Below are 27,358 nucleotides of genomic sequence, written 5' to 3'. Positions count from 1 at the left end.
TTAGAGAAATTCAAAGTGGCTCTTTGAAAAGTGTGCTGATAGTATGTACTTGGAAGAGGGAAAGACAATTTGCCCTACACAGGGTTAAGGATCGATTAATCTGGTGAGCCCGACACCCTGTGACCTTTGACATGCTGCATCATCTTGACACAGAGGGACAGAACTGCCGCTCAACCCATGATTTGGAACAGGAACTGTGGTTGCAGCCTGCCTGAGGGGCAGACCCTGACACTGCACAAAACTGGATCCTCAGATGATACGGAACCTTCAAAGGGTAACTGGGAATGAAGATCCTGGCGTTGGGACAGAGGGAGGGGGCTGCACATGAGCCCCCATCACCCGAGGGGTGCAGAGGAGCCTGTACAGAAAGCTGGGATCTTGTTTCAGCCTGAACCGGTTAAGCTAATGGGCTCCTGCCTGGCCTGACTATTGGGGTGGGGGAGGGGGGATGTAGCCATGCTGATTGGTCCGGAGGTCACAGAGCTTTGTGAGGTCACTGGGCTTCCAGGCCAGGCTGGGGCAGGAGTATGGTAGAGATGCTGCCAACAGCCATTCTGCTGGCCTTGGCAGTGTCTGTGGTTGCCAAAGATAACGCCACGTGTGAGTAAGTGTCAGGGACACCTCCGGGGGGTGGAAAGAGTGTCTTCTGAATAGCAAGCCCCACCCAGTCTCCCTCTGTCCAGGGCTAGGAAGGAGGCCAAGCTTGGGCCTTAGTAGTCCCCTGGGTCTCACGGGTGTGACCCACATCCCCAACTCTGACCATCCTTGCTCCCAGCTTCATCAGCTGAGAGACCCCAGAGCTGACCCCGGGCTCCTATGCCTCCCATAGCACAGACGCCGGGGTCCTTCCCTCACCTAGAGACTGACCTCACTGCCTCTTGAACATCAAGTCCCAATTTTTAGAAACTCCTTTCTTCCCACAGATACTGAGGTGCTCCTCCTGTGGCTGACCCCAAAGACCCCAGGGTATTGTCATGGCATTCTTCTAGGTTCCCGTCACCACCTTAGACTCTGACAGCCCCCAAGGTACCCCCAAACTCTTGTGGCCTCTCCCCAGTTCCCAGAACTTCCACCCCTGGACCCCCGCTGCTCCCCACACCTGGGATCATTGGACCTGCCTTGGCAGGTCCCTCCTCCTGCCACCATCCAACCCCACATCGCAGCCCCAACACCCCTGTGGCTGTTTCCTGAGTCTCCCACCCAGAATTGGCTCTAAAGACCTCAAGCCATTACACCTCTCTCTCTCTACCTCTAGCCTCCCCCTCTTCCTCAGGATCTCCCATATTTCTAAGGCCCTTATCATCCGTCCTGCTTCCTATGGCGCCTTCTTTCCTCGCCTTGGGGCTACACCCACAAGACCCCAGAACTCATACTCCTCAAAACCAGTTCCTGAAGCCTGCAGCTTCCTGCTTCCCTACCGCCCTGACAGTGCCTCTCCTCAGCAGCTCCCCCTCAGACCCTCCACACTCCCGGTTGCCCCATTTTGCCCAGCCCCATAACCCTGATCCCCCCATTGTGCAGGTGCGAGGACAGGCTGTGCCTCTTCTTGGTTTGAACTCTGCCCCTGGTCTCTCCCCAGTGCCCCCTGTGGTTTACGGTTCAGGCAGTACCCACCGGGAAGTGGCCGTATCGTCGGAGGGCAGGATGCAACAATCGGGGCCTGGCCCTGGATGGTCAGCCTCCAGGTAATCATGTCCCATAATAACCGAAGGTACCATGCGTGCGGAGATACCTTGCTGAACTCCCATTGGCTGCTTACTGCTGCCCACTGCTTCCTCTCCAAAAAGTACGTGTGGGAGCACGTGGAGGGGGGTCTTCAGAAAGGCTCTTCCCAGAAAGGGACATTCTCCAGGGCTCTCTGTGCGCAGTCTCCCCGGGGCTCTGGGTCTTGTGGCAACCAGACCGCGAGTGGGTGGGCCCAGGCCCTTGCTGAGGGAGGGCTCTGAGGATCATGGTCACCAGAGATTTCTGTCGAGCCCGTCCTTTCTGAGGATGACCTGGCTTGCCTCTGTGCCCACAGAAAAGTATATGACTGGAGACTGATTTTTGGAGTAAGGGAGATTGTGTATGGGAACAATAAGCCAGCGAAGCCACCTCAACAGGAGAGAGATGTCGAGAAAATCATCATTCATGAGAAATACATCCCCAGTTTAGAGCACAATGACATCGCTCTCATTAAGATCAACCCTCCTGTTCCCTGTGGGCAATTCATCGGAACGGGCTGCCTGCCCCAATTTAGGGCGGGCCCACCTGGAGTTCCCCAGGCCTGCTGGGTGGCTGGCTGGGGATTCTTGAAAGAGAAAGGTGAGTATGGGAGGGGCTCTCACAGGGGTAGGGGCACTGCTGGTCATTCCCTCAGTGGTCTCTGAAGTGCAGGGGCCATTTGTGGTGCCTAGTGGTGATGTCCACCAGAATGCGGGGCCCTGTCCCCTTTTAGAGTGGGAGAAACTGGCAGCCAAGTCCCCTGTCCACAACCTCACCACTGATGGCTCGTGCGGTTGCTGGGTGGCAGGGTGCATGCAGCACCAGGAGAACCTGGGCATTTTTCGAATGGGGTATGGGCTGTGGCTCTATGTGGGGCCTGGAACCCCAGTTGCTACCTTCTGGAAATGGGGGATTGTCCCCTGAAACGGCAGTTGGAGAAGAGCTCGAGGTGGGGTTTTGTGGTTGCGGGCCAACTCCTCTCCTCTCTGGACATCCATTTCCCCATCTGTGAGTGGAAGGGCCATGTCACGTGCTCTCTGAGCTCTGAGACCCCAGAGCCCAGCCCTCTAGACCTCAGTGAACCTCTGCTCCACACCCTCGGTGTTCACACTGCGAGAATCCACCCTCCCCATCCGAGTGACTTCGTTTTCTCTGGAGAGAGGGGACAAGGTTCTTGGCAGGCTAGCAGTGGGCAGCGAGGGTTTGACGAGTAGGTTAGGCCTTTCAGCTTTCCACAGGTGAGCACATGGACTTTTTACCCAGTCACATTGGGGATGAGAAGAGAGACTGAATGTTCTTCTGTCCATTGATAATGGAAAACTGAGGGCTCCTAATTCCTGAAATACTTTACCTGTTTTAAGTATTTTCATTATTTCAAAAATATTGATGGATATAAATTTGTGCTTAATATAATGCAAAATGTTATGGTTTAGAGAAGAAAGAATCAAAAATGTTCACTAGCCCCATCAAGAATACAAGGATGTTCCAGGGTCATGCTCTCTTACATTAGAAGTACACACTGGTACCAGACTCTGGCCCTATCTCACTGTGACAAGGTGGTCTTCATCCCCTTTGTCTTTTAAATGTGGGATGACTCATATGTGATATAAGACCAAATAAATCTCAAATACTTAACTCTATATTCTTTTCACATAAATCACTTAAGCAATATGATGATAACATAGCCACCTAAGAAATACTCCCAATTGAGAAAATGCATGCCAGATGCATAATAGAATTCAACTACATAATCATCAAACTGAAATCTATCTCCTTAAATAGTAATTGCATATTTTCCTTTTCAATATAAGTTGTAGGAAACTCATCAAAGCACTCTAATTTCTTATTTTTAATTTTATTATGTTAGTCACCATACATTACATCATTAGTTTTTGATGTAGTGTTCCATGATTCATTGTTTGTGTATAACACCCAGTGCTCCATGCAGTAGGTGCCCTCCATTAATACCCTCCACGGGGCTAACCCATCCCCCCACCCCCCCTCTAAAACCCTGTTTATTTCTCAGAGTCTATAGTCTCTCGTGGTTCATCTCTCCCTCCGATTCCCCCCCTTCATTTTTACCTTCCTTCTCCTAATGTCCTCCATATTATTCCTTATGTTCCACAAATTAGTGAAACAATATGATAATTGACTTTCTCTGCTTGACTTATTTCACTTAGCATAATCTCCTCCAGTCCCATCCATGTTGATCCTTTCTGATGGCTGAGTAATATACCATTGTATATATGGACCACATCTTTATCCATTCATCTGTTGAAGGGCATCTCGGCTCTTTCCACAGTTTGGCTATTACGGACATTGCTGCTATGAACTTTAGGGCCCTTCTTTTCATTACATCTGTGTCATTGGGGAAAATACCCAGGAATGCAATTGCTGGGTCATAGGGTAGCTCTATTTTTAATTTTTTGAGAACCTCCACACTGTTTTCCAAAGCGGCTGTACCAACTTGCATTTCCACAAACAGTGTAAGAGGGTTCCCCTTTCTCCACAACCTCTCCGACATTTGTTGTTTCTTGCCTTGTCCATTTTTGCCATTCTAACTGGTGTAAGGTGGTATCTCAATGTGGTTTTGATTTGAATTTCCCTGATGGCTAATGATGATGAACATTTTTTCATGTGTCTGTTAGCCATTTGTATGTCTTCTTTGGAGAAGTGTCTGTTCATATCTTCTGCCCACTTTTGACTTGATTATTTTTTATGGGTGTTGAGTTTGAGAAGTTCTTTATAGATCTTGGATACCAGCCCTTTATCTATAGTGTCATTTGCAAAATTCTTTTCACTTATCTCAGAGGACTCAGCAGATTAAACACCTATCTGATAGCTGAGTGATTGTTACTGTGAAGATTCTTTTCCCTCCACCAAGACATGTCTCTGAAACTAAAGAAGATATTTTCTACTATATACAGCAAATTTCTCCAAGCACATATCCAGCCCAATGCAATCACATCACTGTTCATGGCTGACTTCCTCCCAGCTGGAGGGTAGACTCCCAACCTTACTTAACAAATGCCTGTTTTTCTACCACACGAGACACAGTTTGAATCCACACATTTGGGTGTCTGAGCCCAAAAACCATACCAAGGGAAAGTCAGGAGATCACTTTAGATACAGATGGCCCTTTAAATTCACACAAATAATGACAATATAGACATGGAACAGTATCTGGTTTCCTTTGATCACGTCCTAGGAAGGGAGTAAGAGCAGATGTGTCATGAGGAGAACAGATTAATCAGTATATCTGATGACATTCTTTCAGGCACACTAAAACCTTGGTGACACATCTGTCCCTTGAACCTTGGACAAAACATCAAGACGGTGGGCTAGAATGTGCCAGCCCTCATTTCCCACAGACACTCCATGAAGCACAACATATGGACAAACATAGTTTTGTCAGAACTCCAGAAACCAGCTAAAAAGGTGCAAAAGCCACGTGAATCCTTACCCAAGAAAAAGTCCTTACTCAAAATGTTGGGAAATTTTGTGGAATTGTGCCTCCCGTTGCCATACCCCCAGCTGGAGCAGTGTGGTTTAGTCAGGAGGACACTTCTTAATTCTCAGTTCCATCATTTAGACAAAAGAGGAACATACTTCCTTATAAACTACTGACTTGTGGAGGGATCTCCATATGATTTCTGTCTGTCCCTGGCTCAGAACAGTGATGGGTAAAGTGGCATAGTTGGAAGGCCTCTGATGGCAGGGACAGTTGCAGTGGATCATTAAAGCAACAGTGAGCTACAATTTGTGGGGGAAGCAAGACATTACCAAAGAGACATTTAATACAAATCCAAGAATTCTAGAAAAAAAAAAATGCAGGGATGAGAGTCTAAGGAAATTTAAAAGTGACTTGTGTGTGGAGAACTTGACCAAAACACACAGAAGTCCACCTTTACTTCTTTTATAAGATTTGAAAAACCAAACCTGGAAATTATTATAAATACATATTAATGGGCCCACACATAAAAAATCTCATCTTTGATATCAGTAATGTAATGTGTTGTAGAAATCCTTTTTTTGTAGTCCACATGTGTTGTGGACCGAATTGGGTCCCCTCTTAATTCCTATGTTGAAATCCTAACCTCCATTATTTTATAGTGTCTGTATTTGGAAATAGTACTTCCAATAGGCAATTAAGTCAACATGGATCATATGGGTCTCCTTCATCCAATATACGTGGTTTCATATAAGTGGAGTTTAAGATACTGACACTTTTAGAGTTACAGCCGTGTAAAGACAGACAGAGAAGATGGATGTCTACAAGCCAAGGAAAGGGTTCCCAACAAAATTCAACTCTGCCAACCCCTTGACGTCCATCTTGTAGCCTCCAGAAAAGTGAGAAAATTAACTATTATTAATTACAACCCAGGTTGCGATACTTGATATGGCAGCCCCAGCAAACAAATACACTATGGTAATGACAAAGTATCAATAAACTACAGACAAAAGGAAATAGGAGGTAAATAAAAGCATCCCATTATTAAAAAATCAACAAAATGAAAGCATTAAAAAAGGTAATGAGGGACAGCAATAGCTATAACAAGAAAACACAACAAAAAGGCATTGAGTTATTTTCCCACCAGTAATCCTATTAAATGTCCCGTTCAAAAGATACAGACTGACAGAATGGAATGGATTTAAAAAGAGAAAATAACTATGCTGCCTACAGGATACTCTCCTTAGTTCTAAGGACAGACGTTGTTAGATTGTTAATGAAACGATTAAAAAAAAAAAAAAGACTGTGCTGAAGTAGTCACCGAGTGAGGTCAGTGGCATTTATACTAATTTCACACAAAAATAAAACTGTAAGAAAGGAAAAGGACACATAACAATAATAAAGACACTTCACAATTATAAATATATGTATACCAAAACCCAGAGATATTAAATATATATAGAAATTTTGGCATGATTTCTAGGGGAACATGGAACATTTTCCAAGATAGACCTTATATAAGACCAATAAATATTTATTAACATTTTAAGAAGGGTAAAGTCATACAAACTAGCTTTCATTATCATAATGAGATAAAATTAAAAATTTTATTTAATTTTGCTGAAGCAAATTTAAGATTGCTGAAGCACATCTGGGAAATCAAGAATATACGTGAAAATTTAATTACATACTCATAAACAACAAACTGGTCGAAGAATTAAACACAAGGGAAATTATAAATTATCCTGACAAAAATGAAAATAACACAATGTACCAAAATTTATTAGATATAGGAAAGGCAATGTTAAGAGGCAATTTAGAATTGTAAAAGCTCACTTTAAAAAAGACTGCCAACTTAAGGCTCTATGGAGATGGCAGAGGGGGAGGATCCTGAACTCACTTAGTCCCAGAGACACACAAGGTAACAAACACATCCATGCAACTACCTCTGAAAACAACCCAAGGATTGTCAGAACAAACTCTCTAGTTACTCATAGAGAGGAGGCCACATAAAAAATGTCAGGAGAAACGGAGATGCAGTTGGAAACGAAACTCTTCATGAGACTAACCACAAGCAGGAGGTACACTACAATCATGGAGAAGAGAGAGAATCAGAACCCATGGCAAGCGCCTCAAGGATGGGTCACCCACATCAGGATCATGGGTCCCTGTAATATATGGCTTTGGAAAACAGTGGGGCTTAACTTTCTGAATTTTTACAATCAGCTGGGAAAAACTTGATATTTTAAATGTTAGCAGGCTTAACTCTGAAAGATCATGAGGGCAAGAAGAAACTGAGTCCCTGTCCCTAAAGTCAGCTGTCCCTAAAGAATAGCATTTTGAGCAGCACCTGGGACACAGTAAAGGAGATTTATTGACCGCTTCCAGAACACGCTTGGGTGTATGAGTGTGTGTGTTTGTGTGTGGGGATCTATAGGAGACTTCTCCAAGAACAAAAGAGCTGACCAGTGCCATTTCCTCCCAGACCCCAAGCCAAGATAGCAGCACATGTGCAGGAACAAGTGTAAACACTCTTCGCCTATCTAGTTGGCACCATGAACTTCACCCCCACATTCTCCTGCAGATCCACACTACCCAACCCCTCCCATTACACAGGTGTCCATCCAAAGCATCTCCTGCCACAAAACACACTGCCAACAGCCCCAACAGTGAGATGTGACACTCCGAACTGACTCTTGCCCTGGGGAGAGTGAAAGATACACATGCACACGCGTGTGTCCACAGTCCCAGCAGCCAAATATTGGCTAGTAGTACAGAAAATGTGGACTGCCAATCGGTGCAAGGGCAGCCCTAGCAGGTATGACTGTTATTACTGCCCACTTTGGGAGCCTCAGTGCACACGGCAAGGATATCATCCTTCAAGTAGCCCCTGCACATGAGCTTAGGGCAGGCATTTTGCTGACTGCTGTCACCTTCCAACTTCTAGCACATGTTGCAGCAGGCTGGTCCCTTCAGAGCACAGGGTCAAAAACCTTCTTGGTGTAACAAGCACAGTGCTCAATTGCAGCCAAATGGACTGAAGGAAACTCTAGTCAGTCATGATAGTAAAGTGCACACAATCCACATAGAGACCTCCTTAGAGTACCTGGTTCTGGTGAACCGGGGCATTGTGCTGCTGGACACCACAGGACCTCTTCTTCAAAAAGCCAAGACTGTTAAGGTCAAGAAATGTAGCTTATTTTCCAAATACATAGGAAACAAGCACAGAGGGTTACACATAATTATGAGGTGGAGGAATATGTCCCAAAAGAACAAGGACAAAACTGCATCAAATTGCTAAATGAACAGAAATAATCAATATGACTGTTATAAATTCAAAGTAATGGCTGTAAGATATTCATGGGATTTGAGAAAAGTCTGTAGACTCTCAGTCATACAAAGACAGAACATATTGAAAAGAGACCCAGACTTAGATAAAGAACTCAGTAACTGAAATAAAATACAGTAGAGGGAAGCAATAGCATATAAGATGAGGCAGAGGAATGGATCAGGGAGCTAAAGGAGGATTAATGGAAAACAACAAAGATGAAGAGCAAAAAAGAAAGAAAATAAGAATAATAAAGTATATGACAAGGTGAAGGGAACTCACCGTATCATCAAGATTAATAACATTCACTTTATAAAGAATCCTGAAGGAGAGAGAGAAAGAGGGGCAGAAAATTTATTTGAAGAAATAATAGCTGAAAATTTCATTAATTTGGGGAAGAAAAGAGGTATCCAGATCCAGGAGGCACAAAGAAACCCTCCCCCCAAAAATCAAAGCAAGGAGGTGCAAACAAAGACACCTCATGGCAAAAAGTATTGATAAAGTGAGAATTATTTTAAAAAGCACTAGAAAGGAAACTTACATATAAGGGAAATGACATAAAACTATCAATAAATTTCTTAGAAACTTTGCAGGCCAGAGAGGTGTGGCATGTTACATTAAAAGTGCTGAAAGATACAAGAAAACTTAAAACAATATATTTATGCACACAATATAGGAGCACTGAAATACACAAAGCAACTCTTAAGAGCCATAAAGGAAGGTAATCAGTAATACAATAGAGGACTTCAAGACCTCACTCACATCAATGGATAGATTATCTAGCCAGAAAATCAACAAGGAAACAATGACTTTGAATAACACGATGTACCAGATGGACCTACCGGATATATTCAGAACATTTCATTTAAAAAATATTGGAATACACAATCTTTTCCAGTACATGAGGCATTCTCCAAAATGGATCCTACGTTAGGCCACAAAAAAGTCTCAAATTCAAAAAGATTGAAATTGTATCATGCATTTTTCTCACCACAATAGTATGAAACTAGGAAGCAATTGCAAGAAAAAAAGATGGAAAGGGCACAAATACTTGGAGGCTAAATAACATTCTACCAAATATTGAATAGATGAAACAAGAACTAAAAAAGGAAATCAAAAAAATATATGGAGAAAAATGAAAATAACCCACAATGATCCAGAATCTTTGGAATGCAGCAAAACAATTCTAAGAGGAGACATTATAACTATACAGGAATACATCACAGAGCAAGACAAATATCAAATAAAAAACAAAACATTACACTTAAAGGAACTAGGAAAACAAAAAGAAAAACCAAGCCAGTAGAAAGAAAAAAAAATAAAGATTAATCAAAAACAAATGAAATTTAAACTAAAAAACAAACAAAACCCAAGAAGACCAAATTAATGAATCCAGGAGCTGTTTTTGTTTTGTTTTTTTTTTAATTTTTTATTGTTATGTTAATCACCATACATTATATCATTAGTTTTTAATGCAGTGTTCCATGATTCACTGTTTGTGCATAACACCCAGTGCTCCACGCAGAACGTGCCCTCTTTAATAGCCATCACCAGGCTACCCATCCCCCCAACCCCCTCCCCTCCAGAACCCTCAGTTTGTTTTTCGGAGTACACCCTCTCTCATGCTTGGTCTCCCCCTCCGATTTCCCCCCTTTCATTCTTCCCCTCCTGCTATCTTCTTTTTATTTTTTCTTAACTTATATTGCATTATTTGTTTCAGAAGTACAGATCTGTGATTCAACAGTCTTGCACAATTCACGGCACTCACCATAGCACATACCCTATGGAATATCTATCACCCAGCCACCCCATCCCCCCCACCACCCCCACTCCAGCAACCCTCAGTTTGTTTCGTGCGATTAAGAATTCCTCATATCAGTGAGGTCATATGATACATGTCTTTCTCTGATTGACTTATTTCACTCAGCATAACACCCTCCAGTTCTATCCACGTCGTTGCAAAAGGCAAGATCGCATTCCTTTCGAAGGCTGCATAATATTCCATTGTGTATATATACCACAACTTCTTTATCCATTCATCTGTCGATGGTCATCTTGGCTCTTTCCACAGTTTGGCTATTGTGGACATTGCTGCTATAAACATTGGGGTGCACATCCCTTCGGATCCCTACATTTCTATCTTTGTGGTAAATACCCAGTAGTGCAATTGCTGGATCTCCCTTGGGTGGGCAGAGGGGCGGGCCCTGGTCCTGCTGGGCTTCACGCTGAGGATGCAGAGAGAGGACTGAGGGACCCTGGACCCCCGCCCAGCCTCAGTCTGGAAAGGTCCGTGGCGGCGGAGGGGGGGGGGTGATGGGAACACGTGGTGAGTCCTGACTTCCGCATCCGGGTCTCAAAGACCCTGGATGCCTTGGCAGAAGGAGAAGGGCCTCCCTCGTTGGGCAGAGTGGAGGCCTCATGTCCTGCTGGGCTTTACGGTGAGGATGCAGAGGGAGGAGTGAAGGACCCTGGACCCCAGCACAGCGTCAGTCAGGGAAGGTCCATTGGGGGGAGGGGGGCTGATTGGAACACGTGGTGCGTCTGGACTTCTGAGTCCGTGTCTCAGAGAGACTGAGGTGAGGCCCTGATGAAAGGAGCAGATGCTCAGGTGGGCAGAGGGGAGGGCCCTGGTCAACCAGTGCTGGGGGGGGTGGCTTGGGGAGACCAGGGATAAACCCCGCAGGAGGACAGAAGGGAGCCCTGCAGAAGCCACCCATGATGTCAGTCTAGGGAGCCCTCCCTGGGCGGGATGGGGACACGTGGCCAGTGCGGCGGACTTCTGCATCTGGGTCTCCCGAGAACCTGGGGTCCATGGTGGATCGAAGGAGCAGGGCCACCTTCAGGGGGGCAGAGGGGCAGGCCCAGGTCCTGTTGGGTTTACGCTGAAGTTGCAGAGGGAGGACTGAGAGACCCTGGACCCTAGCCCAGAGTCAGTGCCTAGAGGCCTGAGTGGAGAACGGGGACACCCCGATTGTGTTTGTGCGTGCGCTTGTGTGTCCCCCACTTGCCCATCCGTGTGTCCCAGACACGGGATGCCCCGGTGCCCAGGAGCCGATCCGCAGGCAATAGGGACAGGCGGAGGCATAGGCACCCAGGGAGTCCTGGTGGAGATCAGAAGAAGGCCCGAGAGACCTAGACGCCCCATCTCAGCCTTGGGAAGCCCTGGGCTTCGTGGCCGCACGTGTTGGCCACAGACTTACCCCGGTGGGGTCAGGGCAGGGAGGGCCTTGGTGATGGCAGACCACCTTGGGGACAGCAGCCAGAGCAGCCAGGGACCTGCCAGGGCTCGAAGCGAGGACCCCCAAGGGACTCCCCAGGGAGCCCGCAGGACTGCGGGCCTGATTCAGCCACGGGAGACTCCTGGGATGGAAGAGACCACACAGTGCGTGGCCACTTTGGCCTCAGGGCCTCTGAGAACCCCTGGCCGTTTGGATGGAGCACTGCCTCGAGTATGCGGGTGGGGGGCGGTGGCCCACGTGTTGCTGGGTGGAAATACGAGGACCGGAAGGAGGACTGCGGGATTGGGGACAGCGAACAGATTCGGTCCCGGGAGGCCCCGGGGCCAGATGGTCACCTAGGGCGTGCCCTGACTTCCCAGCCACGTCTCCTAGAGCCTGGGGTCTGGGTGGAAGGAGCAGGCTTCAGGGCCGCCCAAGCTGAGCCCGGTCCTGCCAGGATGGAAGGGGAGGACCAGAGGGAGGACTGACTGGGCCGCAGTACAGACAGGCCATGGAGGAGGCCCCTTGTGGAGGAGGAGCCCATGCCTCCTGTCCGGGGGTCCACATCTGGCTGTTAGAGCCTGAGGGCCTGTGGTGAGAAGGAGCGGGCCTGGGGTGGGGCGGGCCTGTGTGTGTGTGTGTGAGGGTGGAGTGCGGGGTCGGGGGGGGCGGGGCACGGGTCCGGTTGATAGGGTGAGGACCCTGGGGGAGGACTGGCCATACCCCCTCCACCCCATCTCAGCAAAGAAGCCAGGGCACTGGAGTCTGGCCAGGCCCGATTCAGGGAGGATCGGTCAGCGGGGGCCCAACCTGGCACGCATGCTCGCTTGTCTCATGGGCCAGAAGGCGGGAGTCCTCGGGGAGCTGAGGTCTTGGTCTGAGGGGCACATGCCTTCTGTCTCACGTTGGGGACCTGGAAGAAGCACAGGCCCTGGCAGGAAGAAAGAAGATTAGCGTCCTGTGGGCCTGAGGGCATCCCCACCCCAGGACAGAGTGGCCCGTCCCTACTACCAGCCCTTTGGGATCTTGCCGGGGGCTGAGGGGGTGGATGGAGACGTGGCCGTGGATGAGGACGTGCTGGCTCCTCACCCTCTTCTCGGAGCTCTCAGGGAGGTGAGGACCATGCTGGGAGAGGTCGGGGTCAGGTCATCTGGGGAAGCGCACCTGGGAGACACACAGGAGTCCCTGCTCCCGCCAAGAATCAGTGTGGGGACACCCGACGGAGGAGTGAGTGACTCCCCACCCACCCCGCAGGACCAGGAAGGGATGGCCCAGAAGTCTGTGCAGCCCCTACCTGGAGGCCCTGGGAACCCTGGGTGGGGCCTGTCAGGCTGAGTCCCTCCTCCTCCCCAGATCCTTCCTCTCAGGATGGAGAGGGCCCGGGCCTGAGGGTCTGGACTCGGGTAGCAGAGGAGGCAAGTGCCCTGGCTCTGGGTCTGGCCTGATGGTGGGGGGCAGATGAGAAATGAGGGGATGCCTCCCACAGCAGGATCCTTAGGGCCCAAGGCTACCCTGCCGCTGCTGCCAGCCATGGGGAGACGGGCGATCGGTGGGCCAAGTTATTTCAACTGACTTTTCCTTCTGGCGTCTCCCAGAGATGAGGCCTTGGCACCAGGAGGGTGGCCTCCGGTCAACACAGGGAGTTTTCCCAGGCCTTCCGTGGGGTCAAGGTATAGACGGAGAGGTGCGCCCATCCCAGCACAGATGGCACCCGAGCTTGGCCGTCCCTGGGATCCCGAGACGAGCCCTTAGACCTCTGGCAGGCGTGGGCAGAGGTGGGCCCCCTGGCTTACCTTCTGTGGGGTCTCAGGGCTGGGCGGTCTTGCTGTGACCCTGTGGCCTCAGGCTGCGGGGGTGCGGCCCAGGCCCTGCCAGGGGAAATAGCAGTCCCCTGAGGGGCCAAGGAGGGGACCAGCCAGCTTGGACGGATGGGGACCTCACAGAGTGCGCCCCAGCCCTCCTGCCCCACTGGGGGCCGTGGGCCGTGCTCTGTGTCTGCACCCCGAAGTGACTCCTCCTTTTCTCCTCCAGGGGCTTCCAGAATTCAGAGTCGAGGCCTAGGTCTGAGGCAGGAGCCTCTAAGGTCCCAGAGCAGGGGAGGTGCAGGTGAGTGCCAGTGAACAAGGTGAGTTTCCTGCTCTGAGCATGGAGCCAGGGGCTCGCCCGTCCCACCCCAGAGGGGACCCCTCAGCACCCAAGTCCGATGCAGCGCACTGTCAGCTCCAGGACTTCAGGCCTCTGCTGCCTGGGCTGCACCCTGAGGAGCCATCCCACCTCTTTCTTCAGGTTCAGCTCGACACAAACACCATGCCCCTGGGTCAGAGGAGTGAGTTCTGGAAGCTGGAGGAAGACCCAGGCCCGGCCCAGGGCCTGGTGGAGGCACAGCAGTTGGGGGCTGGGGAGGAGAAGGTCCCCCGCACCCCCCCTCCTTCTCCACCTTGGCCTCCTCCCAGTCCGCCGCCCCATCTGGCTCCTGCTCTGCCCTCTTTCTGGTCCCCTTGGTGGAGGGATCTGCTGCTGGGTTCCAGAGTCGTCCCCAGAGCTCTCTGAGTGCCTGCCCCTCCCCCACTGCCCAGGCAGCCACTGCCTGCAGCCAGCCTGACCAGGGCTCCAGCAGGTCCGATGAGGAGGGCGCCAGCCCCCGTGAGGAGCCCGAAGAAGCCCAGCCAGGGCTCCAAAACCTACTCCAGGGGAAGCTGGCTGAGCTGGTGGAGTTCCTGCTCCTCAAGTATCACATCAAGGAGCCGACCAGCCAGGCAGAGATGCTGGAGATCGTCAGCCAGGATGCTCTGGATGCCTTCCTTGTGATCTTGGGCCAGGCCTCAGAGTGCTTGCAGCTGGTCTTTGGTATGGATGTGAAGGAAGTGGACCCCAGCGACCACTCCTACATTCTGGTCCCCATCTGGGCCTCACCTACGATGGGATGCTGAGCGGTGAGCAGGGAGTGCCCAAGACTGGCATCCTGGTGGTGCTCCTGGGGATGAGTCTCCTGCATGGCGACTGTGCCCCCGAGGAGGAGGTGTGGGAAATGCTAGGGGTCATGGAGGTGTATGCCGGCCAGGAGCACGTCATCTACAGGGAGCCTAGGGAGCTCCTCACCAAGGTTTGGGTGCAAGAAGGGTACGTGGAGTACTGGCAGGTGCCTGGCAGTGACCTTCCTGCTATGAGGTCCCGTGGGGTTCCAGGGCCCACGCCAAAACCAGCAAGTTGCAAATGCTGGAGTATTTGCTACAGGTCAGGCGCGGGCAGCTGGCTTCCTCCCTGGCCCTGTCTGAAGGGACTGTGAGAGATGAGGAAGAGGGGGCCTGAGCCCTGGGGTCCGCCAGGCCCTTTCCAGGCTTTGCTGGGTTCGGCAGCCTCTCATGCGGGGTGCTGGGCATGAAGTGAGGCCGCTTGCTGATTCTTCCCTGTGTGTGTGTGTGTGTGCCCGTGAAGACAGAGCTCTGGGCATTTTAAGGAGTGCAGGGCCAGGGAGGGTTGGGAGAACAAAGCAGGGCAAGGAGCCTCCTGCGGGTGGGGGGGTTGTTTCCTGGGATGACTCCCACATCCAGAGCTTGGTGTCCTTGAGGAAGCTCTCCTGTGGGGTTCCTTGCCATAGAAGGTTTCAGCTGCTTCAGGGGCTGATTGTGTGAGTACCATCCACTCTGCAGCATTTGTTCTTACCCAGTCCAAGAGTTAAGAGTTTTATCATGTTCTTGGGGTGCCTGGGTCCTCTGTTGGTTAAGCGTCTGCCATCGGCTCAGGTCAGGATCTCAGGATCCTGGGATCACACCCCACATGGGGCTCCCCGCTCAGTGGAGACTCTGCTTCTCTCTCTCCCCTGTGTGTGCTTTCTCTTTCTCAAATAAATAAATAGCTTTAAGAAAAAGTTTTTCTTCATGCCCTGGACACCAGCCTGGAAACCTTGCCTACTTGCTTGGGCTCTCGACCGAAATCACAGGCCATTGGCCTAGGGATGGGTTGGAAAGGCACAAGAACGGAAGAAGTAAGGAACAGGGGTCAGAAGCTGAAGAGATAGAAGTTTGCTGGTTCTTGCTTCTGATGCCTTCCCGACCATCGTTGTGCAAATGCCAAAGGCAAGCACGCGCACACAAGCGTGGGTACGGGGGCAGGAGCGCCCAGGTTCTGTCAGGAGTCAAGGTGAGGACCAGAGGGAGGAATGAAGGACCCTGGACCCAGTAGGGAATGTCCTGGGAGGCCTCTGGGTGAGACAACAGTGACATGAGGTGTGTCCTGACTTCTGCTCTGTGTCCCAGAGACACTGAGCGCTTGTTGTGAGGAGTGGCCCTCAGGAGCAGGGTTGAGGGCACCGGCCATCCAGGGAGTCCAGATGGGGAACAGAGAGTAGGGCTAAGGGACCCGAAGGACCTATCTCAGGGAATCCCTGGACTTTGTAGCCTGACGCGACGTCCAGTCTTTGCCCGTGGCTCTCATGGCAGTGAGGGTTTTGGTCGGAGGGAACAGGCCTGGAGACAGCAGAGACAGCATCACCAGCGGTGCTGCGGCTCATGCTGAGATCCCTGAGGGAGGGCTCAGGGAGGGACCTGGACTCCAGAACAGGGACAACGCACTGAAGCCTGCCCCTGCTGTCCGCCCTGGGAGGCCTGTTTGTGCCAAGTCCACAGGCGGTGTGTCAGGACGTCCGCATCCTGGTCTGACAGAGGCTGGGGGCCTGCTTTAAAAAACCAGGGGTCAGGACCTAATGGAGGAAGACCCAGGCCTGGCACAGGGCCTGGTGGAAGCACAGCTGTCGGGGGCTGGGGAAGAGGAGGTCCCAGCAGCTTAGATGAGGAGGGTTCGAGCACCTGGGAGGAGCCGGAAGTCACGCAACCCTCTCTCCAGGACAAACTCCACGTGAAAGTGGCTGCCCTGGTGGAGTTCCTGCTCCTCAAATACCGCAACAAGCAGCCGACCCGCCAGGCAGAGATGCTCGAGATCGTCAGCAAAGATTACCAGGATGACTTCCCAGTGATCTTGGGCCAAGCCTCCGAGTGCATGCGGCTGGTCTTTCTCATGGACGTGAAGAAAGCGGACTGCAGTGAGCACTCCTACAACCTGGTCAATGCCCTGGGTCTCATCTGTGATGGGATGCTGAGCGGTGAGCATGACATGCCCAAGACCGGCCTCCTGGTTTTGGTCCTGGGGGTGAGCCCCCTGCATGGCGACCGTGCCCCCGAGGAGGAGGTGTGGGAAACGCTGGGGGTCATGGGGGTGTATGCCGGTCAGGAGCACATCATCTATGGGGAGCCCAGGGAGCTCTCACCAAAGTCTGGGTGCAGGAAGGGTACCTGGAGTACCGGCAGGTGCCTGGCAGCAACCCTGACCGCTACGAGTTCCCGTGGGGTCCCAGGGCCCATGCTGAACCAGCAAGGTTCAAGTGCTGGAGTATGTACTCCAGGTCAGGCGCAGGCAGCTGGCTTCCTCCCTGGCCCTGTCTGAAGGAGCTGTGAGAGATGAGGGAGAGGAGTCCTGAGTCCCAGTGGCGGCCAGGCCCTTTCCAGGCTTTGGTGGGGTCGGCGGCTTCTCCTGCGGGGTGCTGGGCATGAAGTGAGGCCACATTTTGGTTCTTCCCTGTGTGTGTGTGAAAAGAGAGAGCCCCGGGAGTTCTAAGTAACGCAGGGCCAGGGAGGGTTGGGGGAAGAAAGCAGGGTGAAGAGCCAGCCTCTCTGGGGGCCTGTTCTCTGCGATGACTCTGACATCCAGAGCTTGGGTTTCTTGAGGAAGCTCTCAAATGTTGTTCCTTGGAGTAGAAGTTTTAACCAGCTTCGGCAGGTAAATGTGTGCGTGACATCCACCCCACAGCATTTGGACTTACCCAGTTCAAGAGTTTTAAGAGTTTTGTCATGTTCTGGAAATAAGGTGGGAGATCTTCCCTCCTTGTTTGGGTTCTGGAATGAAATCACGGGGCATTGGCATAGGAATTTGTTGGAAAGTTGGAAAAATGGAGCAGTCAAGTGACGGGGTCAGGAAATACGGAAATAAAAGATTATTCATTTTTGCTTCTTACTCCTTCTCGTCATTCTGCAAATTAACATAGATGCGTGCGCCTTCACTCACTTAGTTCTTCAAGAAAGGAGGAGAAATGACATCTCAGCACAGAGGGAGCCCTGCTCACTGGCTCCTTGATTCCCAGACATGGGCTGAGCTCTGCTCTCTGGAAGGCCCTGTGTGTGAGCAGTGAGGATATTAGGAAAAGCAGGACACGTTCCACACTTAGGGGACTGTCTAGCAGCTGCACTCATGGCAGGAAAGTGGGGAGAGGTGCCCTGAGACCTGCAGAAGTGGAAGAAGGGTGAGGGAGTGCGGCTCCCGGGGCAAGCACTGCAGTGGAAGTGCCCCTGGCCTGGGTGGCTCAGGGTGTCGGGTCACCGTGCTTCCTTCTGTGCAGCTGATCACCGTGAACCTGGGGGGTGACAGTGGCCCTACTTGGAGACAGGGTACCTTAGAGGTGGGAGCAAAGTCTGAAATGGATAATTGCTCTGACATGTTCCTTCTGGATCATGGACAAACCAGGGAGAAATCTCCTCCTGGGGCAGGAAAAGAAGATATCCTGCACTCTCATCCCAAGGCCGTTGAACACAGTGCACAGACTAGGTGTTTTATATCCGTCATCTCCAAGTATTTCTGAAGAAATACAGTGATATTTCTTTGAATTGGAGCCCAGAAGACTCTAGACTGGTACTCTTGTCCTAACCATGCAAAGCCAGAACCCACTGCTTAAAAAGTCATTTTAGTTTGATTATCTGGAGTGTAATTTGGACAGCTATAAGTAAGCAAGGTCTAGGTTTTGGTGGGGGGGAGAAATGAGTGAAAGGAGTGGTTTGGTGGAAGAGCAGCTGGGAGGGAGGGAAGGAGCTGGTCTTTGACTCACATTCTAGGAGCTTTGTATTGTGTCCAGCTGGGACAATTCCCTCACACCTGAATGCCATACATATTCTCATATATCTCACATATATCCTCTGATTTAGAAAATGGATTGAGTTTTACTTATGAAGCACCCTCTTTGGCTGATTAGCTATTCCATGTCCTATTGAGCTGCACATTCTCTAACATGACCTCGGTAACAAAAATAAAATAAAATAAAATAACCCAGAGGAGAGAGTGGAAGGCCCTGGGATCAAAACAACACTTGAAATCACTGCCATTCATCAAAGTTCCAATATGTGCCAAGCACTGTGCAAGGTGCTTTCCATATATCACATGCATTCCTGCAGTCCTGCAAGACGGGGCTTATCAAACTCACTCACTAACTCACTCACTTCAGAAAGAACCTTAGGCTCCTGGGACTTAGTCTTTTTCCCAGGATCACGTGGCTAGTGAGTGACAGGGCAGCGACTAGAACCCGAGTCTGAATTCATGTAGAGTCCACGCTGTTCCCACCCACTGCAGCCTGTGGCCAACCTTCCGAGTCCTACATCATTCCTGAGGACAGCATGGTGTCTTCCAGGTGACAAAAAGAAGAATGCTGTGGCTATGGTACTAAAAAACCTGTTGCTAAGGAAGGAAGGTGACAATGAGAATCAAACAGGTTTTGGGTACTGTCTGTGGGCTTTATTAACCTAGAGTTCTTCTGCCTGAACCTCAGAGTTCTTTGAAAACTGACTGCCCAGGCGCTGGCATTTTTTGCAGACCTAGCACTTTCCCGAATTACAGCAGCCTTTCCCTGGTATTCCCCTGTGTGCTCTTCTGTCTCACTCTTGAACCTGGCCTGCTAACGAGCTCAGCACTGGTCCCCATGGAACAGCTAGGAATCACCTTCTCTCCCCCAACATAGAAACTTACTCTCTGTAGTAATCCTCTGGTCACTAAATGAAGAAGTGAATCCTCCCTGCTGGGATCACAGAATCGTTTGAAAATTAGATGTCATCCTGTACTTGAAAGTATCTGTCACACAGGAGGTGCTTGAAAATTTCAAAGAATTCCAAGGCAAACTGACCTCAAAAACTCCTCCCCTGGGATGCCTGGGTGGCTCAGTCAGTTAAGCATCTGCCTTTGGCTCAGGTCATGATCCCAGGGTCCTGGGCTCGAGTCCCACATCAGGCTCCCTGCTCAATGGGGAGCCTGCTTCTTCCTCTGCCCGCTGCTCCCCCTGCTTGTGCAATCTCTTTCTCTCTCTCTCTCACTGACAAATAAATAAGATCTAAAAAAAAAACTCCTCCCAGCAATAAAGTCAGTCATAACAAATTATAATAGTTGCATTTTGTTAAGCCCCTACTGTGTAACAATACATGGGAGAAACTTTAATGTTCATCCATAGTGTGTCTTGCTTTCCTTCCAGAATACAGGGGACACAACCTTGCCAGTCCCCTTGTAGTTAGGGAGGGTTGTGTGATGACCCTTTGCCATGGAGATGTGAGCAGAAGCATTGTTTCTCACGTCCAGGCGTTTGCGAGCCAGTATGTCCACTCCATGCTGTCTCCCTTGATTCACCAGCAAACATGGTGACCCCGTGTTGAGATAGGGGAGCCACAAGATGAAAGCAACCTGGACCCAGGGTCTAGGAAAAGCAGAGGGCCCCTGTCAAACTGTATCAGAATTTGTGTGCACAAAGATGCACTTCTGTTGTGTTAGCCCTTCAAATGTCACAGTTTGTTGCATCAGTTAGCAGTTACTTTCATGCAGCCGCTTTTTTTGTTAGGCTTATCTAGCAATTTTACTTAAGAAGGTACTAGTGCATATCTTCCTATTGCAAAAAAACTTCTAAAAATACAGATGAGTCACAATATCCCCTTTTCAACGTTCCTCCACAATTCAGCCTCCTCCTCAGAAGTCACCATGACTAACAATCTAGTGTGTATTTTTATTTTTTTTATTTAAAATATTTTCTTTTCTTTGAGAGAGATAAAGAGTGTGTGATGGAGGGAGGGGCAAATAGAGAGAGAGAGAGAGAGAGACCCTCAAGCCGGCTCCATGCAGAGCCCGATTCGGAGCTTGGTCTCAGGACCCTGAGATCATGACTTGAACCGAAATCAAGAGTCGGACGCTTAACCAGCTGAGCCACCCAGGCGCCCCTAGTGTGTGTTATTCTAAAGGTGACTATGGCTTTTTCATAGATATGCTCTACAAATATATTGTTTTTATTCAACCTAACCCGTAATACTGTGCATATTGATCTGCCACTGCCTTTTGTCACTTAATAAAATGGATGCAGGATCTTCCAATAACAGCACATATACACCTACCTCACTTTTGAAAGTATTCCCTGGAATGTTAAAGTTTGTATATACCATAATTAATCACATACACAATTTTTTCCTGGTGGAAACAAGTTGTTTTCCCTTTATCGTATGACTAATAAAATGAAAACAACATCTTTGACCTGAATCCTTGGGTAGATATGAATGTTTTCTAATAAGATATACATACTAACACAGACATTGGGTTAGAGTGGAGAGGGTGTGAATTGTTTAACATTTCATAAATGCGTCTGAAATTTTATTCCACAAGTGCTATACCAGTTTGCATTCCCATAATTAATTTCAATAGCTCCAAAATTGCAATACTTAGGTATAAATCTAATAAGATATGCACAGGATCTGTATGCTGAAAACACAGAATGCTGATAAAAGTAATCAAGACTTAAATAGTAAGTTCAGAGATATACTGTGTTCATGGACTGGTAGACTCACATAGTGAAGATGTCAATTCTCACTAAATTGATCTATACATTCAAAACAATCCAATCAAAATTCTACCAGGATGTTTTTGGATATAAAGTAGCTGATTCAACAAGTTTATGGAAAGGCAAAGGAAATAGTATAGCTAAAACAACTATGAAAAAGTAGAATAAAGTCAGAAGAATCACACTACTTGATTTTAAGATAAAGCTATGATAATCCAGGTGGTGTGGTATTGGGGGGCGGAGCAAGATGGCGGAGGAGTAGGAGACCTAGATTTTGTCTGGTCTCAGGAATTCAGCTGAACAGCGATCAAACCGTTCTGAACACCTACGAACTCAACAGGAGATCGAAGAGGAGAGTAGCAACAACTCTCTGAACAGAGAAGCAACCACTTACTGGAAGGTAGGACCTGCGGAGAAGTGAATCCAAGGCGATATTCAGGAGGATAGACGGCGAGGGAGGGGCCTCCACTGGCCGCTTCTGGCAAGTGATAGAGCCGCGGAGCACAAAATTGGAACTTTTAGAAGTTGGCTCGGCGGAGGGACGTCGCTGCAGTGGCTAAGCAGGGGGTAGAACCCTCGCGGGACAGTGTGGTCTCAGGACCCTTGGGGTCAGAGAAAGACCGGGGGTGCCTGAGTGCGCCAGAGCTCCCAGGTATCGGAGCAGAGAAGCTGGCTGCAGAGACGGAGCTGAGGCGCGGGCTCTCAGCTCGGGGTTGCCATAAACTGTGATCCGCGGCCCAGTCAGGCCACTGCTCCTCCAGCAGGGACCCAAGAAGCGGCAGAGCTGGGGAGACTCCCCTTCCTTCCTGGGCAGGAGTGGCGCGGGAGCGCACCGCAGGGATCTGCTGGGTTTGGAAACTCCACACGGGGTCGGGTGCCAGAGATAGCAACGCTCGGTCACAGGCCGGGTGAGCACGGAGTGCGGCCGGAGACCAGGGAGATGGGAGTGACTGCTTTTCTCTGAGGGCACACTGAGGAGCGGGGCCCCGAGTTCTCAGCTCCTCCGGGTGGAGATTGGGAGGCCACCATTTTTGCCCTGGTCCTCCAAGGCTGTACGGAGAGCTTGCAGGAAACAAAAGCTCCTGAGAGCGAACCTGAGCAGCTTCCTTAGCCCGGACCTACAAGGGTGGGGCAACTTAGCCTCCGGCAAAGACATTTGGAAACCACAGTAACAGGCCCCTCCCCCAGAAGACCAGCACAAACAGCCAGCAAGCCAAGACCAAGTTTACCGATCAAGGAGCACGGGAGAACTCCAGCGCTAGGGGAATACTGCACGTAGAATTCATAGCTAATTTTTACCATGATTCATTATTTCATCAAAGTTAAATTTTGTTAACTATTTTTTTTTTATTTTTCTTTTTCCCTTTTTCAACCAACATCTTATCAATCCCTTTTTTTAAAAAAAAAACATTTTTTATTTTTCATTTTTAGAGTCATATTTTGTCCTTTCATAGAAGTTACCCTTATTTTTGGCATATATATGTAAGTTGTTCTCTCTTTAAAATTTTGAGATACAGTTTCTTCTAACAGATCAAAATATACCCCAAATCACTAGTGTATGGCTTTGTTCTAGTCTCCTGCCTAATCACGTTCTCTCCCTTTTTCCTTTTTTTTTTTCTTAAATCTTCTTTCTTTTTTCAAACAACTTCTTATCTATTCAAGTCCTTTTATAAAATCTTTTATAATTTTGATCTTTACAGTCATCTTCCATCCCTTCATTGTGTCAACCATTATTTTGTACATATGTCTTTCTTCCTTTAAAATTTTAGGAGGCACTTTTTTTTAACAGACCAAAATACTCCCAAAATCTAGTGTGTGGCACTGGTCTATGCACTAGCCTGATCATATTTGATCATATTCTGCTTTTTTTGTATTATTCTGTTTTTTGTTTTTGTCCTTTTTTTTCTCTTTTTTTCTTTCTTTCCCTTTCTTTTCCCCTGGTTTCAGGTCTTTTCTGATTTGTATACAGTATATTTGCTGGGGACGTTGTAAACCTGTTAGCATTTTGTTCTCTCATTCATCTATTCTCCTCTGGACAAAATGACAAGACGAAAAAAATCACCTCAGCAAAATGAACAAGAGGTAGTACCGTCAGCCAGGGACCTACTCAATACGGACATTAGTACGATGTCAGACCTAGAATTCAGAATCATGACTTTAAAGATACTACCTGGGCTTGAAAAAAGTGTGGAAGTTATGAGAGAAACCCTTTTGGGAGAAATAAAAGAACTAAAATCTAACCAAGTCGAAATCAAAAAGGCTATTGATGAGGTGCAATCAAAAATGGGGGCACTAAATGCTATGATAAATGAAGCAGAAGAGAGAATCAGTGATATAGAAGACCAAATGATGGACAATAAAGAGGCTGAGAAAAAGAGAGAGAAACAACTACAGGATCACGAGGGCAGAATTCGAGAGATAAGTGATATGATAAGACGAAACAACATTAGAATAATTGGGATCCCAGAAGAAGAAGAGAGAGAGAGAGGGGCAGAAGGTATATTGGAGCAAATTATAGCAGAGAACTTCCCTAATGTGAGGAAGGAAACAGGCATCAAAATCCAGGAGGCACAGAGAACCCCTCTCAAAATCAATAATAATAGGTCAACACCCCGACATCTAATAGTAAAACTTACGAGTCTCAGGACAAAGAGAAAATCCTGAAAGCATCTCGGGAGAAGAGATATGTAACCTGCAATGGTAGAAACATTAGATTGGCAACAGACCTATCCACAGAGACCAGGCAGGCCAGAAAGGACTGGCAAGATATCTTCAGAGCACTAAACGAGAAAAATATGTAGCCAAGAATACTATATCCAGCTAGGCTGTCATCGAAAATAGAAGGAGAGATTAAAAGCTTCCAGAACAAACAAAAACTAAAGGAATTTAGAAACTAAAACAAAGACTGTAATAAGAGATGAGGAAGGACACTATATCCTACTTAAAGAGTCTATCCAACAAGAAGATCTAACAATTGTAAATATCTATGCCCCAAACATGGGAGCAGCCAATTATATAAGGCAATTAATAACAAAAGCAAAGAAACACATTGACAACAATACAATAATAGTGGGGGACTTTATGACCCCCCTGACTGAAATGGACAGCTCATCTAAGCAAAAGATCAACAAGGAAATAAAGACTTTAAATGACACACTGGACCAAATGGACTTCACAGACATATTCAGAACATTTCATCCCAAAGCAATGGAATACACATTCTTCTCTAGTGCCCATGGAACATTCTCCAGAATTGATCACATCCTAGGTCACAAATCAGGTCTCAACCGGTACCAAAAGATTGGGATCATTCCCTGCATATTTTCAGACCACAATGCTTTGAAACTAGAACTCAATCACAAGAGGAAAGTCGGAAGGAACTCCAATACATGGAGGCTAAAGAGCATCCTACTAAAGAATGAATGGGTCAACCAGGAAATTAAAGAAGAATTAAAAAAATTCATGGAAACCAATGAAAATGAAAACACAACTGTCCAAAAATCTTTGGGATACAGCAAAGGCAGTCCTGAGAGGAAAGTATATAGCAATACAAGCCTGTCTCAAGAAACAAGAAAGGTCTCAAATACACAACTTAACCCTACACCTAAAGGAGCTGGAGAAAGAACAGCAAAAAAAGCCTAAACCCAACAGGAGAAGAGAAATAATAAAGATCAGAGCAGAAATCAATGAACTAGAAACCAAAAGAACAGTAGAACAGATCAACGAAACTAGGAGTTGGTTCTTTGAAAGAATTAACAAGATGGATAAACCCCTGGCCAGACTGATCAAAAAGAAAAGAGAAATGACCCAAATCAACAAAATCATGAATGAAAGAGGAGAGATCACAACCAACACCAAAGAAATACAATTATAAGAACATATTATGAGCAACTCTATGCCAGCAAATTAGATAACCTAGAAGAAATGGGTGCATTCCTAGAGATGTATCAACTACCAAAATTGAAAGAGGAAGAAATAGAAAACCTGAACAGACCTATAACCACTAAGGAAACTGAAGCAGTCATCCAAAATCTCCCAAGAAACAAAAGCCCAGGGCCAGATGGCTTCCCAGGGGAATTCTATCAGACATTTCAAGAAGATTTAATACCTATTCTCCTGAAATTGTTCCAAAAAATAGAAATGGAAGGAAAACTTCCAAATTCATTTTATGAGGCCACCATTACCTTGATCCCAAAACCAGACAAAGACCCCATCAAAAAGGAGAATTACAGACCAATATCCTTGATGAACATGGATGCAAAAATTCTCACCAAAATACTAGCCAATAGGATCCAACAGTACATTAAAAGGATTATTCACCACGACCAAGTGGGATTTATCCCTGGGCTGCAAGGCTGGTTCAACATCCGCAAATCAATCAACGTGATACAATACATTAACAAAAGAAAGAACAAGAATCATATGATCCTCTCAATAGATGCACAAAAAGCATTTGACAAAGTACAGCATCCTTTCTTGATCAAAACTCTTCAGAGTATAGGGATACAGGGTAAATACCTCAATATCATAAAAGCCATCTATGAAAAACTTACAGCGAATATCATTCTCAATGGGGAAAAGCTGAGAGCTTTTCCCCTAAGGTCAGGAACGCGGCAGGGATGTCCACTCTCATCACTGCTATTCAACATAGTATTAGATGTCCTAGCCACAGTAATCAGAAAACAAAAAGAAATCAAAGGCATCCAAATCGGCAAAGAGGAAGTCAAACTCTCACTCTTTGCAGATGATATGATACTTTATGTGGAAAACCCAAAAGACTCCACCCCAAAACTGCTAGAACTCATACAGGAATTCAGTCAAGTAGCAGGGTATAAAATCAATGCACAGAAATCAGTGGCATTCCTATACACCAACAACAAGACAGAAGAGAGACAAATCAAGGAGTCGATCCCATCCACAATTGCACCCAAAACCATAAGATACCTAGGAATAAATTTAACCAAAGAGGCAAAGGATCTGTACTCAGAAAACTATAAAATACTCAGGAAAGAAATTGAAGAAGACACAAAGAAATGGAAAAACGTTCCATGCTCATGGATTGGGAGAACCAACATTGTGAAGATGTCAATGCTACCTAGAGCAATCTACACATTCAATGCAATCCCCATCAAAATACCATCCACTTTTTTCAAAGAAATGGAACAAATAATCCTAAAATTTGTATGGAACCAGAAGAGACACCAGAGGAATGTTGAAAAAGAAAAGCAAAGCTGGCGGCATCACAATTCCGGACTTCCAGCTCTATTACAAAGCTGTCATCATCAAGACAGTATGGTACTGGCACAAAAACAGACACATAGATCAATGGAACAGAATCGAGAGCCCAGAAATGGACCCTCAACTCTGTGGTCAACTTATCTTTGACAAAGCAGGAAAGAATGTCCAATGGCAAAAAGACAGTCTCTTCAACAAATGGTGTTGGGAAAATTGGACAGCCACATGCAAAAGAATGAAATAGGACTCTTTCTTTCACCATACACAAAAATTAGCTCAAAATGGATTAATGGATTAAATGTGAGACTTGAATCCATAAAACTCCTAAAAGAAAACATATACAGTAAAATCGCCTTGACATCCGCCTTGGTAACATATTTATGGATATGTCTCTTTAGGCAATGGAAAGAAAAGTGAAAACAAACTGTTGGGACTACATCAAAATTAAAAGCTTCTGCACAGCAAAGGAAATCACTGACAAAACAAAAAGGCAATCTACTGAATGGGAAAATTTACTGGCAAATGATTCATCTGATAAGAGGTTAATATCCAAAATATATAAAGAACTTATACAATTCATCACCGAAACAAATGAACAATCCAATTAAAAAATGGGCAGAGGATCTGAATAGGCCTTTTCCCAAAGAAGACATCCATGTGGCCAAAAGACACATGAAAAGATCTCAACATCACTCATCATCAGGGAAATACAAATGAAAACCACATTGAGATATCACCTCACACCGGTCTGAGTGGCTAAAATTAACAACACAGGAGACAACAGGTGTTGGTGAGGATGC

At 47.6% G+C, this 27,358-nt stretch overlaps 1 protein-coding gene and 2 pseudogenes across 1 annotated transcript; all 3 read left to right on the top strand.

Moving 5' to 3' along the window:
* LOC118357082 overlaps positions 1-16,356 on the top strand; it is a 183,654-nt pseudogene extending 167,298 nt beyond the window's left edge.
* On the top strand, positions 528-2,628 carry LOC113933897 (acrosin-like). The gene is made up of 4 exons (XM_035728082.1): positions 528-604; positions 1,580-1,786; positions 2,021-2,304; positions 2,438-2,628. Exons 1-4 carry the CDS (start codon positions 528-530, stop codon positions 2,626-2,628), a joined length of 759 nt encoding a protein of 252 aa, XP_035583975.1.
* LOC113938933 lies at positions 16,134-20,176 on the top strand (annotated as a pseudogene).
* Positions 20,177-27,358: the final 7,182 nt, after the last annotated feature.

The sequence above is a fragment of the Zalophus californianus genome, chromosome 6, assembly GCF_009762305.2.
Source record: "Zalophus californianus isolate mZalCal1 chromosome 6, mZalCal1.pri.v2, whole genome shotgun sequence".
Taxonomy (NCBI): Eukaryota; Metazoa; Chordata; class Mammalia; order Carnivora; family Otariidae; genus Zalophus; species Zalophus californianus.
Note: the sequence above shows the minus strand (reverse complement) of the source record. Positions and strands in the feature narration are given on the sequence as shown.